At 38.6% G+C, this 20,998-nt stretch overlaps 1 protein-coding gene across 1 annotated transcript in view; it reads right to left on the minus strand.

Moving 5' to 3' along the window:
- LOC139735233 (uncharacterized) overlaps positions 1-20,998 on the minus strand; it is a 52,421-nt gene that overhangs the window by 10,207 nt on the left and 21,216 nt on the right. Inside the window, exons 6-12 of the mRNA XM_071645987.1 lie at positions 16,628-16,675; positions 14,592-14,666; positions 13,516-13,581; positions 10,050-10,117; positions 4,839-4,917; positions 2,921-3,117; positions 2,354-2,428 (exon numbers count right to left, since the gene is read on the minus strand). Of these exons, the coding sequence (XP_071502088.1) occupies positions 2,354-2,428; positions 2,921-3,117; positions 4,839-4,917; positions 10,050-10,117; positions 13,516-13,581; positions 14,592-14,666; positions 16,628-16,675 (608 nt within the window). The remainder of the gene's footprint in view (positions 1-2,353; positions 2,429-2,920; positions 3,118-4,838; positions 4,918-10,049; positions 10,118-13,515; positions 13,582-14,591; positions 14,667-16,627; positions 16,676-20,998) is intronic.

The raw sequence follows: 20,998 nt of genomic DNA on the forward strand, positions 1-20,998 counted from the left end.
AAAAAGGTGATAATAATAAAAGGTGACAGGCCATGCCTTTTATTAGGAATCTTTGTTTCACCTCGTTTTTGGATATCTCAGCCACTTCAAAACCAATTTTCATCAAATAAACTTTTGATACCCCTTGGAATTGCATGCTCTTTGACATCTCATGGAGTGGTTTCTGAATGTCTCACAAAACGTTAAAACCTAAATCCTCACCTCGACCAGAACTGTACAAACCCTTTAAATTCCCAAAAAGAAGTCACAATTACTCAAACAGAATAGCAGATGTTAAACCAAAACCGGGAATAAAATAAGAAAGTTACAGAATTTCAAATTTCACAAGACTTCACTGGACAGGGATACTGGGTGCAACAACATATATGCAAATTAAATGATTACTGGGTGCAACAACATATATGCAAATTAAATGATGTAAAGATGCCATAGCTCGCAACTTTCCCATTGGTTTGTGAACAAAGAAGATTCATATCAATCGTGTACTGTAAACACAGTCATCACTGAACATAGTCATCACTAAACACTTTTAAACACATCCATCGCTGAATGTGTTTAACAGAAAATTGAGATTTCATGTTTTAAATCAGTATGCCGAAATGGTGTGATAAACTTTTCTCTTATAAAATATGTCAGTGTGTGTGTCTGTGTGTGTATGTATGTGTGTATTAATTCATAAAGAAATGTATTCATTCAATATTTTGATATTTTATGAATGAAATAGTATGGGGACAGGACTTTTATATAAGGCATAGCCTTTCTGTCTGTCTCCGAACACTTTCAAATGTATTGTATATTCGTACTGATGCTTATTGTGATCCTTCTTCTCTTGTTATAGTATGGTGTTGTCAATTTCCTGTATTCTCCTGTTTTTTACTGAAAGTGTTGAATAAATCTGAATCTGAATCTGAATTTGAATACGAGGAATGTTTGCGTGCATTTTAATTTTGCGAGCATCAACATTCGCGAAATTAAAATGCACGCAAAAGTTCTTGCCTACACAATATGCACTGGATGCCAGTGGCAAGTCACAAAAAATGTCATGCTGCTAATTAGGGCAAGCTCATGGCAAGGCTTGTGGTTAATAAATGCAATTTGTATGAACAAAGTAGGCATAGAATTTGAAAACATTACTGAAACGGTCTATTGCTGCTTTCAAATTCAGTCCTTTTCGTGCAATGCCTAGTTTAGTCTTGCCAAATGCAATTCAATGAAAAATGTTTTGAACAAAATGCAAAATTTTATTCGCATATTGAGAGGGAAAAACCGCTCTGAGATCCCCTCCCAATTTTTGTGCGAGACTTTCATCACATCAGTTTACTGATTGGTACTAGAATGGAATGTGACAAATTTTCAGGTCACAACTGCTTCTAGTTTGGAGAGAGAAATTGCAAATTTCCTTGACCTTCCCTTCAGTTTCCTCTGCAACCTCAAGTATGTTTTGGTTACCATGGCAACTAGCATTTTTCCGATGGTCGTCAAGTGAATGTTTGAGCCGTGATTCTTTGTGAGTCTTCATTTTCAACCCTAAGTGGGGTTTTCCTCTGTATGGGATGGCCTGTGGTGCTTAGCGATGAGGGGTTCCTACCATCTCTAAATCGAATGTCATCCATGAAATACTGAGATGACAGTCAAAGCCTTATCACATTCCATCAAAATGCCACCCACAAAAAAACATGAACACCTACACAAGTACATGACACATGCTCACATGCTACCTAGCCAACACTGAAAGCAGAATCAGCACTTTTTTTCATGGCATCTTATCTGCAGTAAGAACTTAAGAAGATTGTTACACATTGTAAAACTTGTGAATTTGGAGCATTTAAAGGGGCATAGTCCTGGTGGTGTAGAGGGCGCTGTTGATGATACTGCCGATCAAAGTTAGCATTGATACGAAGATTACGGAAGTTGAGCTGTCATCAGGAGTAAAGTGCGTAGTTGTTGCTAAGTAACGTTGCCTGCGTTGTCTTCTCTGCGCATCGTGCAGTCTGTAGTAATGCCATGGTGCGTGCATATGTGCTTGATATTATGACATCACAAAAGAACTTTGCTAAAGCTGTCTTCCCCTTCACCCGAATCATGAGCCGAAATGTGATCCGACCACTGACTACAGTGAATCGGACTTCTTCGGACTCGGGGAAGTGGGTCAAAGCGTAAGCGCTAGAGAGGAGTCGATAGCATAGGTCTCTATAGGAAACTTGTGCCGTGCGCGCACGTACGCATTTGACTAAAACACCACGACCATGCACCTTTAACTTTCACTCATCATCATGTTCAGCACAGGAAACGGCAAGGAACTGATCAGAAGGCTCAGATTCAAACGCATCATGCACATTCCATGCCATGTTACCTGCACTATTCCTTCATCACTGCCAGCAATGGGGGGAGGAATGGCTTCTGATGCGTTAGCACTGTCAGTTGAATCCTGCATTCATTGTAAGATCAGAATAATGATTCTCTTAATCAAAGATGTTAACAAGCCAGCAGAAATTGTGAAAGTAAATGACTCTACAGGCAAAGTTGAGTGCAATTCAAAGATATTGTGACTGTGAACTTTTATATCTACCCTCCAGACTTAGAACTACCTTCCGAGTATTTCCAGATGAAAGGGAACCTAATGTTCTCTTTGGTTTTATGACTTATTCCAGCATCTACAAAAGGCAATTTCATTTTACTTCCTTTTCAAATAGGACTACTTCTTCTTTTTTCTTTTTTTTTTGGAGGTCAAAACATTACGGTAATCTAGCATAAAATTGACTTAACATTGATACTACTAATGATGATAATGCGTATAAAACAGAGCACAAAGATTTCAATCATTTTCATTTCAAAACTAAATTCCTTATTTCACATCAAAATACACATTGTCCAAAATCCCTGGCACAGAAAGTGTCAATGCTCTTCTCTTGACACTGACCTGACCCTCCTCTGTAGCGGGGCTGTACGAAAGGAGGCGATCCACATTTTTGACGTCATCGGTGGCATTTGGGCTGGTGTTGGCCTGGGCGTTGACCTCTGCCCTCCGCTGACCCCGCCTCTCCAAGATCTGGCCAGGCGAGGGCGTCTTCATCTGGAGCAGGTCCTCACCTTCCGGCTCCAGGATGGGTGCGGGAGCTGGTGCACATAAAAGGGGGAATAAGAATAGAACTTGACATACAGTAATGGAGCAAGGTACCACTAAAACATTACATGGCACGACAAATTTACCTCAGAATGGATGAATGGATAGATGGATAGATGAATAGATGAATGGATGAATGAATAGATGGATGGATGAATAGATGGATGGACAGATGGATGGATGGATAGATGGACAGATGAATGAATAGATGGATGGACAGATGGATGGGTGGATAGATGGATGGATGGATGAATAGATGGATGGATAGATGGATGAAAAGATGGATGAATAGATGGATGGATGGATAGATGGACGGATGGATGAATAGATGGATGGATAGATGGATTGATCAGATGAATGGACAGATGGATGGATGGATGGATGGATGGATGGATAGATGGATGAAGAGAAGGATGGATGGATGGATGGATGGATGGGTATAGATACATGTATGGAGGGATAGATGGATGAAGGAATGAATGAATGAAACAATGAATGACCAGACTGCAAAATAAATAGATGATCGAATGAATCAATCAACAAATAAATACTGTGTGATGATGCAAATAGATAAAAGATTATGGAACATTACTTTTGTAATTGAGGTCTTGACAATTTCAAATGCAAAAAGCAACCACCTCCGGAAATTTGTTATAATTTTCTGGTGCACTCTATCCTCCTACATCTCTTCTTCTTTCATTACCTATCATGTTTACCCCCCCCCCCCCCACCTCCCCGTATTACAACACAAATATCACCTGCTACTAAGCTCTCTCTGTGTCTCCATGGCAACCATTAAATGGAGGGAAAATGTGAGAGAGCATCACTAACGACCTGCATGCATGTGACGGCAGCGAATCAATCCTGGCACAATCCATCCGAAGAATCGGTGAGAAATTATCGTACAAATGTTTGAGCGGAAAATTCTCCACATTAGTGTAGCAGTGGCAGGTTTGTCACACTGACAACAAAAACAGATGGCATCAAACCGTATGTTGACGTCAAAACCATACAGTGGATGTTAAACCAAATGTCAGCACCAATAACATGTCAGGCATAATAGGGAAACAAACATGATGCATTCACTAACAGAAAGCACAGCTACACTTTTGTCCCCCTTTTTCTTGTTTGCCAGAGAGTAATACAAGTCACAATGCCAGCCGCTTATGAGGACTCACTGGTATGTCACATAGAAATCAGGCTTTGAACTATTTTGCTTATTATTTTGTAAACATATGCTTACTGGGTCACTAGAGAAATGCAATACTACAGGAATGTGGGAACAGAAGGAAGAGGTTACATACAGGAATGTCTTCATCCACGATTGACATCATAATAGAGGAAATAGAATGTCATGTTATGCTTGCGTGGTTTATAAAATGAAGTATAAAATGGTCCTGTTTTTTAACTCTCTTCATTGCTCAGATTACTTCCAACAAAGTACCTGAGATTCTCAGATAAAATAGATTTGATAAATTTCATCTCTCCATTTACTTAGGTATTGTACAGAGAGACAGAGAAAAAAAATGCTTTTAAATTCATAAGTTTTATTGAAAAAAAAATATCTGTATGTGATTCAACACCAAGACTGCACTTCTAACTTATACTATTCCTGCTTTTGTAGCATATTAAAAAAATAGTTCACAGACTTCATGCTTAAAGTTTCTGTTTTCTGTCACAATGATATACTTAAGTTATTTGAAAGATAACTTACCTTGTGGAGTAACACATCCTTTCACCAGTGGGTCAAATTTGACGTACAGTGACTGCCTCGCTAAGGCTGATTCCTTGAACTGTGTACACAGAAAAAACAAAGAGTCAAGACCCATTGGTTGCAGAGATATCCAGCAATAAATGTTTAATATCACACAAGAAAATTCTTAAATATAAGCCATGAGGGCAAAACTATTCCCAATTTATTCAAGTGCCTTTTAATTTGATTTAATCTGTCTTATGTGGTTGCTGTAACGGAAGCCATGAACGTTTGTCAGCAAGCAACTACAGTATCGACTGCTTTAAGTCCCCTCCAGAGGACTACATAGGCAATGAGTATCATGTGCCCTGCCTAGGGGTACAACCACTGTTGCCAGGGAATTTGAACCAGACACCTCATGATTGGTAGTCTGTGGTCTTATCCATTAAAAAATCACCTTTAAACAAATCTGTTTACTTCTACAGTAATTGTGTCAATTCTGTACTTCCTCGATTTGTGCCTAAAGCCTTCTATTATTATCAGTAGTAGTAGTATTAGTAGATGCCATCATAGTAAAGTTGTAATAGCAGTTTTGATATTGGTACTAGTATCATTACTAGATACTACTATTATCATCATCAATACCATTACTATTATCTAATGAGTAACAAAACCTTTGTTGATCCGTCAAAATGAAAGCAAGCTATCTTAGCACTGCAGAATAATCAAAAGAGATCACTGTAATCACCATTCCAGCTCAGAGCTTGTACAACAAAAATATCCTACAGAGGTCCAAATCCTGGTACATTTTATAGTACTGTAAACCAAAAACATTCATAGCATGAAACTATTGCAAATGGGAGCCGATTGCCTTTCTGGCGGCATGAAACTTTAGCGAATTGTTTGTTTTTGCAAATTTAAATCAAATTTTAACTGTTCTGCTGATTCAATTCTACTCTATCTTTCTCCCTCTAGCCCTCTTTCAAAAACAAAAGTCAACTTGAATTGTAAAGTGGAGTAGCCCTTTTATCATTCATCACAGTAAAGCTGAGGAGGATCCTAAATTGACAAAGTAAGAGCTCTCTCATTCCTTGCAACCTAGACAGGGGGTGCAGGTCGATCAGAAAACTGGCACCAGGGATTCCGACACCCAGTGCCAACCTTTTCGGACAAAAATTCAGCAAACATCTGGAGGAGATGAAAGACGGGAGGACCACCGTACTACCTTTTGGGATACACAGGAATTTGGTAAAGTCAACATTTGAGGTGGTGGGCATTAGCATGGAATTCTAGCATTCTTCACTGAAATCAACACACTCCTGTGAAATGTCTCCTTGTTTGTTAAAGTGAATGGCAAGTCAAAAAGGAATGGAAAAAAAAAGCAACAGAAAAATGACGACCCACCATGTTTATATTTCAAGATGGCCTTGAAAGGAGACATCGCTAGTTGATACTTATAAGAAGTTCATCTTTGCGAAGAACCTAACAATTTTCGGGGGGGGGGGGGGGGGGTCCAACATATGTGTTTCACACTTGGGGGAAATATCACTTGAACCTTTTCCCCTGTGGTGTTTTATTGTAGAGCTGTTTTGTTGTATTTTGTTATTCAATGTAAACATACATAGGGTGTACAAATAAGCACAAGTTGCACTTGCTTCTGCACGTAACTTTCAAATACATGTGATTGATAACAAAAGGAGGAAGATGAGAGAACATCACCACTGGGCAGATTTATGACTGCTTACATGTCCAAGTAGGTAAGAAAAACAAGAAAAAGTGAAGTGTCTACTGTTGTGCTCAATTGGAAACAAACACCAAGCTATCTTTGTACAAGATGGGTTTAGATCTGAAACTCACTCACACACACACATAGGCCCTACACTATACATTTTGACAAACAGTAAGATTTCTCTGTCAAGCTCCATATGCTGATATTTACGTCATTCTTTTGGCATATATTTTGTGTAGAATAACTTCTGCATTGGTCAAGTTAACCTCTCCACTAGTACAAAGGGTAGGATTTTTTCTTTTCTTTTCGAATTGCATTATCATTCACATTGAGTGGCACTGAGCCAATTTCTGTTATAATTCCACTTCATTACCAAAACTTCACATGTGACCTTTATCATATAATCCAGCAGACTCCACAGTACATGCACTATGAATTGCAAGTGAAAGTGACTGTTCATGTTTACTGCATTGGCGCTGCGATGAGAGTCTGGAATGACTCCAAGTCCAGCAAACCATCTGCGGACTGCACTGATGAAATGTGATACTCTGGCTCCATCTTGACAATAATGAGTGTACATAATATTATCTCTACAACATCAGTGGTGACAGACGTCTATGCTTTAAGAGCGTCTATAGCTCCTACAGCAAGCTCTTGAGAAAGGCTTCTCTGATAGTTTTCCTAGAAAGTGGATGGCTAGTATGCATGCTCTCATGTAAACACATTCCTGTGGTTTTCAATGGATGCTCTATACTCTGTATGGGGGAAAACTGACAACCTAACATAACCTACATAGTACGTACAGTATATCGGTACGTCACCATTTTCAAGATGTTGCAAGTTCTTCTTTTTTTTAATATCATATACTTTGTGTCTGGTATATGTATGACTGTTGTAAATATACTGAATTTATTACATTGCAGAGTACCCATACACAAGAGGTGCTGATTAGTGATTAGAATAAATGGAAATATTATTCTGATACAATGGAGATTTACCATGCATTTAATTTGAAGTTTTACATTCAATGAAGAAACTTAAAAAAAAAAGAGAGACAATTTTCTCAGAAATCAAATACCAGAAAATCAACACAGGGAACTTCATACTTCAACTCTGTTCTGTGACCCAAGGGTTTTAAATTTATGATTTAGATGATTATTGTGCATTTAATACTTTCTGTTCCAACTCCCCCCCCCAAAAAAAAAAACAACCTACCAAACAAACAAACAACAACAACAACAACAACAACAACAGTCACCCTTCCATGGGATTTTGAAGATTAAAAGTTGCAGAAAAATTGTCTACACATACATGACAGAAGACATGTTTTACACATGCTAGCCATAGTAAGACAGCGGAGCTGCCCCTTTAATTGGTGCGGTGGGCGGATGCCTGCAGAAATATTCTACCTCAAAACCGTGACTCGCATGTGCGGAGATATTCTACCCCGACTTTCTGGGCTTCATAAAAACCACTGTATGGATATCTACCTAGCCCCAGCTCTTAGTGATTAGTTTCAAATATGAGGGTTGCATGCCACTTGATTTTAAAGGTAATCTATAGCATCGCCCTAGATGACGCTGCCCATACTCGCACTTCACAGAAATTGAAGTAACTGGGGACATATACCTCATGCTGTCAATTCCTTTGATCACAAGTAATATACTCTTGCGTTCTTCATTAATTCTTATTCTAAGTTTCTGAAAGGTCAGAATGATGTTCAGTAGCCTCACTTCCTTCTAAAGACAAAAACAACAACAACAACAACACTCAAACAAACCAAATAAACTTGAAAATCAGGTTACGTTTGAAAACAGTGCCCTTCTAATTTTCTTAAATAATCCTCTTCAGCAGTCAGTACATGTTTTGCTTACAAAGAGTCGATCTAGACTGAAAAATATGAGATTAAGTGTGATAAATGGAAGTCAATTAACAGGAAATGGAGACTTGCAACTTATTCAGCACCTGACTCAGCACTGATGACATGGCACCTAGGCAAACTTTCTCTCCTTTTCTGTCTTGGTCTCTGACACAGACATACAATTTCTACCCACTCTTACAAAAGGGGAAACATATTATGAGAGTTTTTACATACTATCTGTATCAAATATAAATCTTGGATATTACCACACTCTTTAGTTCTACCTTCTACTTCAATATCAATGAATATTTCTTACAGGCAAGCCCTGCCAATATATAGACAAAATAAAAACAACAGGGAAACAAAAATACAAAAAGTAAAGGAAAATATAACAAAAGACAATAGTGAAACAAAACAAGACTCAATTATTTAACTGCCAGGTGGGATTGCCTCTACTTCCTACGCAATCGCTGTAGAAGTTTACCTTTCGGCCACAAGTACAATGTACATAATTAGTACATTTCTTTTCACTTACACTTTGATGAAGTTCACCGACCAAAACCTGACCAAGGATTGACTATGAACTTTCTATGCAAAAGCAAAATCTTCCAATTCATTTGTATCTATTACAGCAAATATTATTGGACACATATCTATTAAAAAAACAAAAATGATTATAGCCAGAAATAGCATATGAGCTAGATCCTGACATTTCACCTTGAATCTTTTATCCCATTTGAGGCAACTAATTGCTTAATCATCAATTATATCATTAGTTGCTAGACACAAGAACCACTGGACAGTCCAAACTGAAGTTATGGCTGGAGAATGACATTTTTAGCCACATTAAGTGACCTTTGACCTTGACTTCTGATCTATCGCCATTATGAAAACATGGAAATAATTGTCTATTTAATTCTATTCACCCTTGAACATATTTTTACCACGGCACCTACAAACTGAAGTTCCAGCAGAAAAATTTCATTTTCAATCAAAGTTCAGAGACCTTTTGCCTGCTAGGAGGATTTTGCATCTCACCTTTTCAGTAAACCTACACCTCATGTGGTATTATACCTGGGCTAGGTACCTTGAAAATTAATTGCATGTTTTTCTGAAATTGCGATAGCAAAAGTTGAAACAGACAACTGAACGGATGAAAGGAAAACCTGAATACATAATTCCTCATGCACCCTTCCGGCCAGAAGCATAAATACAAACTAACAAACCGAAACAGAAATACATGAAAACAAACATACAAACAAAATTCTCCAGGGAAGCCAGCAACTAGAATAATGTCTTTCATGCAATATTCCAGATAAAAATACTTCCTGACGCAGTAGCAAACACATGAGATGTCTAGGGAATTTCCTATCACATCCATTCATTTTTTTTTTCCATTCAGCTTTAATTCAGTACTTCCATTTGAGATTTTTTTCCATCATGGGCATATTCATGTGTGCATGAAACAACGCTTAAAACAAACTTGTGATAAATGCAAACGACTGCTAAGCTGTGACAAATTGATCAAGCAAGGTTGCTAATCAGGCTACAATGAATTTGCTCCTCTTTGAGAAACCTACAACGCTTTACAAATGTTGGCAACAAACTCTACGACTCTCAGCCGAGTTTCACTTTCACTTACATCGCTTGACCCTCCCGCCTGGGCCAGGTAGTCCACGTCAAAGGCTGAAGGATCGCTGGACGCAAAGACTAGAGGGGAAAAAAACAACAACAATAACAACATTAACAATAAATAAGGTCATGTGATATGGCAAAGGTTCTAGCCTAGCAGGGAGTTGATTTTTTTTTTAGGCTTTATTCTCTCTTTCTCTGTCTAACTCTCTCTCCATGTGTCTGTCTGTCCGTCTGACTGTCTTTTCCCCACTGTACATGTGTGCATACCAATACAAGTATGTACATATCATTTTGTGTGTGTATTCCTGAAAACATCTAGTGTGTCCAGGATTAAACATCCTGCTCACACAATAATACCTCAAGATACTTCCTGGTTTGAGCAAATTGATACCATTCCTCAGACTTCTACTACAACAGCCAACAGCTCTACAGCAGTCTCAGTACTTGTTTATTTGCGCTTCTTCTATTTTTTATCATTTACTATCTATTGGTTATATCACACAGTATTCTTTAACAAATGGCACAATACCAGATTTACTGAAGGAATTCACAAAAGTATGGCACAGAGACATATATTGTATGGGGGTGGGGGATGTTAAATATGTCATTTCTGTCTACTAGTATTGCAATAATCAACACGAAGTATTTACTTGGAGAGCCATACATACATACACTGACCAGGGGACAAGGTACTTTGTACACACATTCATTCATTTAAAAAAAAAAAAAAAAAAAATGTCTTGAAACATGCCAGTAGAAAACCTACACATTGTTAAGTATGCATTCATTGCTGCCTTGTATGGCCTCTTTTCAAGGACAAAATGTGTTTTCTTTGTATGCTACATGAAACTTCTCTTGTAGTCACAATCTAGAGAGGAAATTCCAGCAACAGAAATTCTATACAGTGCCACCATAATTCTTTTCTTTCTCTCGGACTACAGAAAGAAATCGTCCTTGGGAATCTGGGCTTCAGAATATTGACTGCGTGAATGGAACTACATGGATATATGGAATTGGGATGTGAGTTAGGCACAGATGAATAGATAAATCACAATCACATGACAATGTTGTGAACGAGAGTGAAATGTCACACTGTTGCTACACTGGGAGTGATATCACATAACATGGAGAAAAAGAACAACTCCAATTTGTTAACACTGTAAGAAGCTCATATAACATTATGATCTCTTTAATACCAGCCTCCGTTCAACATTGCAATCAATACGACCATAGCACCAGCTCACGTACACCGTACCATGCACAACCCTCATGCAAAATTGTACTGCACCGTCTAAAGTTCACTACGTACAGTTGTAATATCAATGAAAACTTACATTTGCTGCAGTGTCTTATCAAAACAACGCACACAACTATCACTGACAGAGCCAGTACATGTGTCGTCCACGTAGACGCAACAATTGTCAGCGCTAACGACATTTTTCTGCGTGTGGGAACGCCTAAAACCTGATGGTTGTAGTATAAAACAGCGCAGCTCCGCAGCAGACATCAATAACGTCCTTGAAAGCGAGGGAAAACTGACAGATTGCCTCCACCTAATTTAACACCTGCCCATAGCTCTCTTAGAATGAGGCAACCAATTGATAGCAGACGCACACTATGCTGGTGCCACCCTATCAACAGATGGTAATATGTAAGAAGTGAACACTAGAGGGAGCTGTTCTTGTTTGTAGGACTTTGGACATTCATGGCAGTCAACAGGGAGCTCTGTTTATTATGGGCAAACATGGCTTTTTCAAAATGGTAATCTACCCAGCCACTGTCTCATGCACAAACCTTTTATGACATCACTACATTCCATGATAATATTTACACTTGGAGCTTAATGATTTGTGGTTCCCTATGCCAGATGGTACAAGCACCTACTACACACATAAAATTGTGAGTTCTTAGTAGATGTCTGTAGTTTGTGGATCTTTCTTACCACTGAGAAATGAGATTTGAATGGTACATCACACATTGCAATGAATGATCCAGGAACTTATCTAAAATTATTTTTAAATGTAGATAAGAAGTGACTGAGTGGTATTGACTCTTCGGTTTGTTTTGTTTTTCTTTTTCTTGTTTTTTTTTTACTTTTTAGAGGATTTCATTTCTGAGGGGATTTTTTTTTTCCCCGTAAGAAAATTAAATACAAATTGAATGTCAGTGGAGTTAGTACGTGTATGCGAGTGCAAGCTCTCAAAACACAGCATTAAAATGCAACTCCCATAGGTTTGCATACAATATTATAAAACATTTTGTATGATAATTTGGCAACTGTGACCCCTATTCCATAAAGTTATCACTGCCATGTTGTATGAAGACTAAGATGTAATGTGAAAGATATAACCCATTCCTACTAATTTTATGTCAAACAGGTCAATTTGGTAACGATTTATGTATAGGTGAATAGGATTTTTACACCCAGTATTTCATAAAAACCCAAAGAAAAATGATTTTCAGCACTCTGCACAATACTAATGGGAATGGCAAACTATCAAAGACCATTATCATACCAATTTAACTTCTTTTCAGCATAAAAGACCCTCATTTGAGAAAACATCTTGGGAAGATAATGGGCTGTTAACAACACACAGAACGAAAGGCTTATATGGCAGACATATCCAGACACTTAACACAAGTTTGGCTTTTTCGTCTGTTTACCCAGAAAATAACTTCTTTCTAAAGTAACTGACTGTTTACTTAAAGGGTGTGTACAGTTCCGGTCGAGGTCAAGATTTAGCTTTTAACGTTTGGCGAGATATTCAGAAACCACTCTATGAGATGTCAAAGAGCATGCAGTTCTAAGGGGTATCAAAAGTTTATTTGATGAAAATCGGTTTTGAAATGGCTGAGATATCAAAAAACAAGGTGAAACAAAGAGATCCTAATAAAGTTGTGGCATGTCGCCTTTTATTATTAGCACTTTTTTGGATATCTCAGCCATTTGAAAACCAATTTTCATCAAATAAACGTTGAATCCTTCTTAAAATTACATGCTCTTTCATATTTCATAAGAGGCTTTTCATTATTTCACTTAGGAATGTTCAAAACATGAGTTCCTACCTCAACCAGTACTGTACAGTCCCTTCAAAACATTGAGAAATCCAATATTATTGAATTCATTCAACTTTACAAATGACAATTGAGCATGCAATTGAAGCAAATCTCAAACATACTAGTTTGGTACTCAAATTCAGATAATTCCAAGCAAATCCGGATGATTTACAAAACTAACTATCTACCTAGTATGTAATCCCCCTAAGACCAATAGGTGAACGCTCTACTGGCATTAATACATACAAACATTGTAAATGACTATAACAGAGTTGACGACTGGTTTCTTTCTTTCATGCAATACATGTAGGCCACAACAGTAACAAAAGCACTGTGGGGGATTTGTGTAAGAGAGTGTTATTTAATGGACACCAACAGACATTTCAACGCATGCAGGAATGAAGATATGGTGATACCTCGACGTGCAAACATCACCCTCATATTTGGAACTTCAAGGAACCTTCTGTATTCCCGATTAACAGCTTTTACGGCATAACAAACAATCATTTGGGAAGGGGAAAGGAGAAATTGAAAGTGAAATCCTGATCCTACCACATTAAAAACCTCATCAATTGAGGATTTCATAGATGCAATGGGGAAAGCTCCAATGAGGTTTGCAAATTGTGCAATACAGTAGACCCTGGTTAATCAGGACAAGGTGGGAAATAAACTTTCATTCCATTAGCTGCACATGCCATATACTGCGGAGTTTCCTTATTTTTTTGTGAAATTCAGATCTTGGCTGATATTCCTGAATGTAACAGCTTTGGCTCACAAAATAGAAATGCAATATTATCTCCATACGGTGTTGAAATTGCCAAGTTTTCTCTTGAACAGAGAAAATCCTGATTTCTCATTCTGTTCACCATCACAAATTCAGTTCTCCATCACAAATTTAACCATTCATAGAATTCCTTTTCAAGTTCCAATTCGAGAAATATCATTCATGCAAAATATATATGGCTTATACAGGACTTGGGAGCCATTATAAAGCCATGCACATCAACCTAAATGGAACCAACAGCAAAATCTGCACATGATCTACTTTTTTACATACTTATTGAGGTTCATTCATGTCCTCACTAACAGGCATCAATTTCATGCAAAACCTGCACTTTTACGGGCAGTCAGCAAAGGATCCACAAACTAACTGAAATTTGGAAAACGATATCAAGAAAAGTCTATATTTATTAAAGATCTTTCGCTATACAGGAGAGCTGGGCTGAATTATAGGTTGCAGTTTCTTCTCAAACTCACAGCAGACGGAAAACAAAACATAATGAGTGAAGTTGAGTGCTGTGATTTACACAGAGCACAGTGAGTCATTCCGCTCAACGTCAAGTTTCCATGGCAACATGCTATGTGGACATCCGTGCAGGAGATGACACAGCAAATTGTGACCGAGAATTACACGGAAAAATCTTGAATGGTTTAACAGCATCACAAATTACGCTTGTATCACGATTTTCAAACAACGATAGATCCTTCGTACCTTCTTCGGCCAAGCGGAATTCCATTTCCTCAAAGCTTATGTCTCGTGTGAGACCGCCGTGGCCGCCGCCCATTTCTATGCAGCGGAGGCGGTACGTTTTTGGGGTAAACACGTAAGGTGTAAAATAGGTGTTGGAAATAAAAAATACAATGGGTGAAACATAGAGTCACGGATCACGGGTTGGAACAGGGTAGGAAGGAGGAGTCAAACAGTGATGATGGGGTGAGTTTGCACAAGCATAAATTTGGAATAAACGTTGATTGATTCACAGTGATTGTGTCATAACGGTTTATAGATATTTGGGATGATAATGGATGTGTGTAGATGGTGTTGTTGCATGTAGCATCAGTCATTACATCGATCAAGGAGAGAACAATGCGAATATGTCACAAATGTATGGGAAGACAGTGAAGAAAATGGAGAGCAAAGAATGAAACAATAGTTTAGGAAAAATAGGAGGGAAAAAAAAGGATGTACAACACAAACGGTTACACAGAACATCACAGGCGATAGATTATGTGGACAATCAATATCGACATGGGTGAAAGGTCAAAGATAGGAAAGGTCAAAGGCAGAAAAGTGAAAAAGGATGGAGAAATAATCCATGCAGTAAAAGACACAATTTAACACATTGTTTGAGGTAGAGATGAAAGGATGGAAAGAGTTAGTGAACATTAATCGCAGAAGCATGGTCAGGAGAAAGAAAAATGTGGAGAGAAAACAATGGAATCATGAATCTTACGTACTTTAGACGGATCAGTGTGGATGAAGTAAGTGTGAATGAGAATGCAACGCAATACCTTAAATCTTTTTTGTTCTTATTTTAAGCACAATAGACTTTCCTGTAACTGAGACAATGGTTCTCATGGGATCAACAGATCACCCTACAAAATCCTTAAGGTTTAGTGAGAAATCCACTTGGGAAATGACTTAGTGAAGACAGGACTTAAAATGTGTCTCGCCTCATAGCAGGCTGCATGATTTACAGTCTTGCAATACTGTTCCATTGCACTGCAACATCTACTGTGAGAGCGATCAATGTCATGCTTTGTAAAAAGGCCTACATAACAGGAGCTGGCTTGACCAAATCTTTCAGATTGATCTTTTATGCAGAGAAACTTTACCCTCTGTGTAATAAGTCTTTAAATCTGTGCAGGTGTGAATAGCAATTCACACACAAAATGAATTTGTGTTGATTTAATAGGTAACAGGAATACAGCTGAAAAAAAAAAGCCAGCAAAGAGTATTATCTGTTTTTTAAGAACTAAAGAATCTCTAGTCATCTTTGAATAGATTACTAGGTCTACATATAAAGCATATTTCCACAGGTAGACAGCATGAAATGCTTGATTTTGGGGATGGTTTAACATCAAAAGTTTATTTACCACTTTTCTTCATTTTTCAGTCAAAGAATGGTCATTAATATTGAAGGAAATCAAATAAAAGTTCTGTGATTTCTTTTCAATTAAGTAACACGAGAGATAGAGAATGATAGTCACACATGAAAAGAACGACAAAATACCAATGGAATGGACATTCTGTCATGACAAATCCATGACGGAACACATTCTGGAACAAAATTCTAATATAGATTCCTCTATATTTTTTCACTCAAAATAATGACACACAAAAAAAATTGTCCCATTATATGACCAACTTTTCCTTGAATGCAGGACAACCCTATCATAACTTGCTATGATGTGGGGTAGAATGGGGCAGAATGCTCTTGAATTCCATCTTGTTAAACCAAAATGGATTGTGAGTATCAGTCACACACAAAATGACATACCTTTCAGGAACAACGCAACACCGAATTTCACTTCTTTACGTCGTGAGTAAATACTGCTCAGTTTACCAAATCAAATAACCCAATATCAACCAACTAAAAATAAAACACTTCATCAAACATTGGCAGTCCCATAACCTTCTCCAGGTTTACTTGCAAGAACACACACTGAGCAAACCATGAACCACACAAGCGCCCCCTAGTGGCACTGTCATGCACAATGAAAAAGAATCAGTTGCAAGAAACTCACCTTCACCTGGTGTGAACTCATCATCATCAATGACGGCGGGAACACCTCCTGTAAGATGAGAGAGGATGAGGATGAGAGAAGTAAAATCTTTAATGTGCACTCTGAATATAAGTCATATATTTGCAAGCAGTAATCAATGTTTACATCTATTATAACTGAAACCTCTAATCAGATACAGTGTGCTCTAATGAAAGCGCACACAGTTAGAACGAAATTTACTTACAAAAAGTGAAGATTCAGGTCCAAAATTATCATCTCCGTGTATATATCTTTAAAAACTTCATGTGTTTGGGTATGATGAAATGTGCCAGTCCTGAGGACCTTGTTATAATGACAGTCACCCATGCAATTAAATTAATAAGCGACTTTTTTCTATACAAAGACATCTGTGATGAATCTTGAATCTTGGGCTATTGCTGAGCATTAGCTCTATAAAACAGTGAACATCTAAAAGCAAGTTTACAGTTACACAGAGTGCTGCTCCAGTATCATTGCTCTCATTTCACCAGATAACTGGTACTCAAAATATCACAGAAAGCATGCAGAATGATCAAATACAGAGAGTGAACTGAATATAGCAACATGAAGTGAATGGACATCAAATCTCCATTACTTGAAGACGTATCCGGGCACTTACCCCCTGGGCAACTACCCTCCGGATAACTACCACCCGGATAATTACCCCCCAGGTCTATTCCCCCTTAGGGCAACTACCCCCCGGACAACTACCCTCCCAGGGCAATCACCCTCCAGGGCCATTACCCCCTAGGAAAACTACCACCCGGTCATCTACCCTCCTAGGGCAACTACCCCCAAGGGCAATTACCCCTAGGACATCTACCCCCCGGATAACTACCCCCTGGGTAACTACCCCCTGGATGACTACCCCCCGGATAACTACCCCCCAGATAACTACCACCCGGATAACTACCCCCTGGATAACTACCCCCCGGATAACTACCCCCTGGATAACTACCCCCCGGAGAACTACCCCCTGGGTAACTACCCCCCGGAGAACTACCCCCCGGATAACTACCCCCCGGATAACTACCCCCCGGATAACTACCCCCCGGATAACTACCCCCCGGATAACTACCCCCCGGATAACTACCCCCGGATAACTACCCCCAGGATAACTACCACCCGGATAATTACTCCCCGGATAACTACCCCCAGGATAACTACCACCCGGATTACTACCCCCCCCCATTAACAATACCCCGAACCCACCCACCCCCCCCCCCCCCCCCGCCCCCTCCTGATACTTACCTACTGGACAACCCTCCCTCCCCGCCCCCCGAAAGTTACCACCCGTCGTATATTTTCCATAAGTTCATAACACCATATCAGAAGATGCACCTTTCTCTTACACTGTCATCACTCTTTTGGCTTGTCATTTATTTTCTACCGTTATAACACATGATAGACGATAAACATAAGAAAAGGAGAGTTGATTTCACTGCAATTCATATTCCCTTAACATTAGCGAGGGACTCTTCGATATAAAGCCATAATTTCTGATAGGATCCGGGCACGGTTTTATGAAAGTTATCAGTCCTGACAAGCTGTCAGTTCCACACAATTACCAATCGTTGTAGGTCGATCAAAGAAGGTCCATGGTAACAAGTCAGTGACTCGAGCTTATCAATCAAGCAGAACCCATGGTTTTATTGAAATTATTAGATACTAACAAGATGTCATAACTGGCAACTTTTATCAAAAGGTGCCCTAATCTGTCATGAGAGTAAAATTACAGCTTGTTTTACATACAAGTAGAATGTGCTAGTTTTCAAATTAAATGTTCTCGACACTTTAAGAGGAAATCCAGTTCAAATATAAGTTAGTCTCATTAGAAAGAGTAAAATATTACGAGTTTAACGGTATTTTTTTTTTTTTACAAAACACCCCTAGTTGTTAACGAAGTCTTTTGTCCTGCACCCTCTTTTTGAATAGATCTAGGGAGAGTTGTAGTTGACAGAATCCTTTTTACATTATAGGGCTGCTCTGTTTTATCCCGGCCATTTCAAGAGTATTTTTTTTTCTCAAAAAATTGAATCCTTCTTGGAATAACATGCTCTTTAATATTTCGTAAGGGGTTTCTAATTATCTCACCCAAAAGATGTTTAAAACCTGAAGTTAGGTCTCGACCAAAACCAGACGATATGAAAAAATGTTGGGTTTTTTTTTTCAATTCAAATAGCTAATGTGTTCGAAAATAACAATGAGAGACGTAATTTTCTGGGGGAGAGTTATTGTAAGAGGGGTGATTGTTTGGAGCCTAATTTTAATAAGGAGTAATTGTCAAGGGAGGTAATGTTCTGCAGTGATCATACCAAGGAGGTGACAATCTCTTCCCACATCCTTGATATACTAGTTGTTAATATGCCCAATAATGCAGTAGGGCAATTCTGAAATGAGCGTTAACGGTATAACAGTAAAATAGTTACAAAATTGATGAAACAATGCAAAGAAAGCAAATTAAGACAGAGACGAAGTACACAAATAAAGATACAGTGCACTCCCGTTCAGTGGCGTATCTAGGGGGGGGGGCAAGGGGGGCACGTGCCCCGGGCGCCACTCCTTGGGGGCGCAAAAAACGAAAAAAAAGCGAAGAAAAGAAGAAAAAAAAAACGAAGAAGAAGAAGAAGAAAAGAAAGAAGAAGAAGAAGAAGAAGAAGAAGAAAAAAAAAACTCGCCCGGAAAGGGGGGGGGGGGGGGGGAGGGAGAATAGTGGGGGGGCAGAAAACCAAATCAAACAAGATAAAAACAAAACATGATGATGACGCGGACAATATGACAATGTTTATTGTGTTCACACAAGAATTCCATGTTCCGTAAGCTGAAATACAAAAATTTTCGGCGCGCTCGCTGCCCTCGCTCGCCAAATATATATAAAAAAGAAGGTAAGAACAAAACTTGATGATGACGCGGACAAAATGACAATGTCTATTGTGTTCACACATGTCATTTAATATTTAGCAGGCAAAATGTTTCACTGAGCAGCGGCTGCAATTTCTTTTGTTCTGAAGCGATCGCCAATTGGATCAAAAGGCGCCAACGGTTTCGAACATACGGGGGGGGGGGGGGGGGGGGGGGGGGGGCGCAAAAAACTCCCAAATCAAACAAGATAAGAACAAAACGCAATGATGACGCGGAAATATACAAATTTCGGCTTCAGTTTGTTGGTATAAATCGTTATCTATAAGGTCGTCACTATATCTTGATTAGAATTGTAAGATTTAATAAGCAAAAAATGACAAAAATTCCATGTTTTGTAAGCTGAAATACAAAAATTTTCGGCTCGCTCGCTGCGCTTGCTCGCCAAAATTTATATATATATATATATATATATATATATATGTAAAAGAGAGATAAGAACAAAAGGTGATGATGACGCAGAAATATACAAATTTCGGCTCACTCGCGCGCACTAATTTAGAGTATTTTTTTCAAGTCCTCAGTTTGTTGGTATAAATCGTTATCTTTAAGGCCGTCACTATATCTTGATTAGAATTGTAAGATTTAATAAGCAAAAAATGACAAGAATTCCATGTTTTGTAAGCTGAACTACAAAAATTTTCGGCTCGCTCGCTACGCTCGCTCGCCGAAATTTATATATATATATAAAGAGAGATAAGAACAAAACGTGATTATGACGCAGAAATATACGAATTTCGGCTCACTCGCGCGCACTAATTTAGAGTATTGTTTTCAAATCCTCAGTTTGTTGGTATAAATCGTTATCTATAAGGCCGTCACTATATCTTGATTAGAATTGTAAGATTTGATAAGCAAAAAATGGCAAGAATTCCATGTTTTGTAAGCTGAAATACAACAATTTTCGGCTCGCTCGCTGCGCTCGCTCGCCAAAATTTATCCAAAATTCGCTACATTTAAATCACCCTCAAAAGACCCCTTTTAAGTGCTTGAAAAAAGCATATCATGTAGACTTTGTTTAAAGTCCCTACCGGGATGGGGTTGGGGTTGAACACTTTTTCAGAAATTAGGGGCGCAATTTTCGCGCTTGCCCCGGGCGCCGTTTCCCCTAGATACGCCACTGCTCCCGTTACAACGAACACGGTTATAACGAAATTTCGTTATAACGAAGCAAAACTTCTGGTCCCAAAATTATCGCCATTAAAGTCTATGGTACAAAATTTGCTTATAACGAAGACGGTTATTAAAAATGTTCGTTATCGCGAAGTCTTTTCTGAGCGCCACTGACAAAGAAAAACAAAAGAAATACGCTCCGTTATAACGAAATGCGGATCGCATTCGAAAATGCGTAGCGGAACAAGCATTATTAAAGCGTCTCTGCATGAGCGAACGCATCATTAAATGTTCACTCCGTGTATCACGCACAGTTTCCGA

This window comes from Diadema antillarum, unplaced genomic scaffold (assembly GCF_040938485.1).
Source record: "Diadema antillarum isolate AM-2024a unplaced genomic scaffold, OU_Dant_1.0 seq00000566_RagTag, whole genome shotgun sequence".
Taxonomy (NCBI): Eukaryota; Metazoa; Echinodermata; class Echinoidea; order Diadematoida; family Diadematidae; genus Diadema; species Diadema antillarum.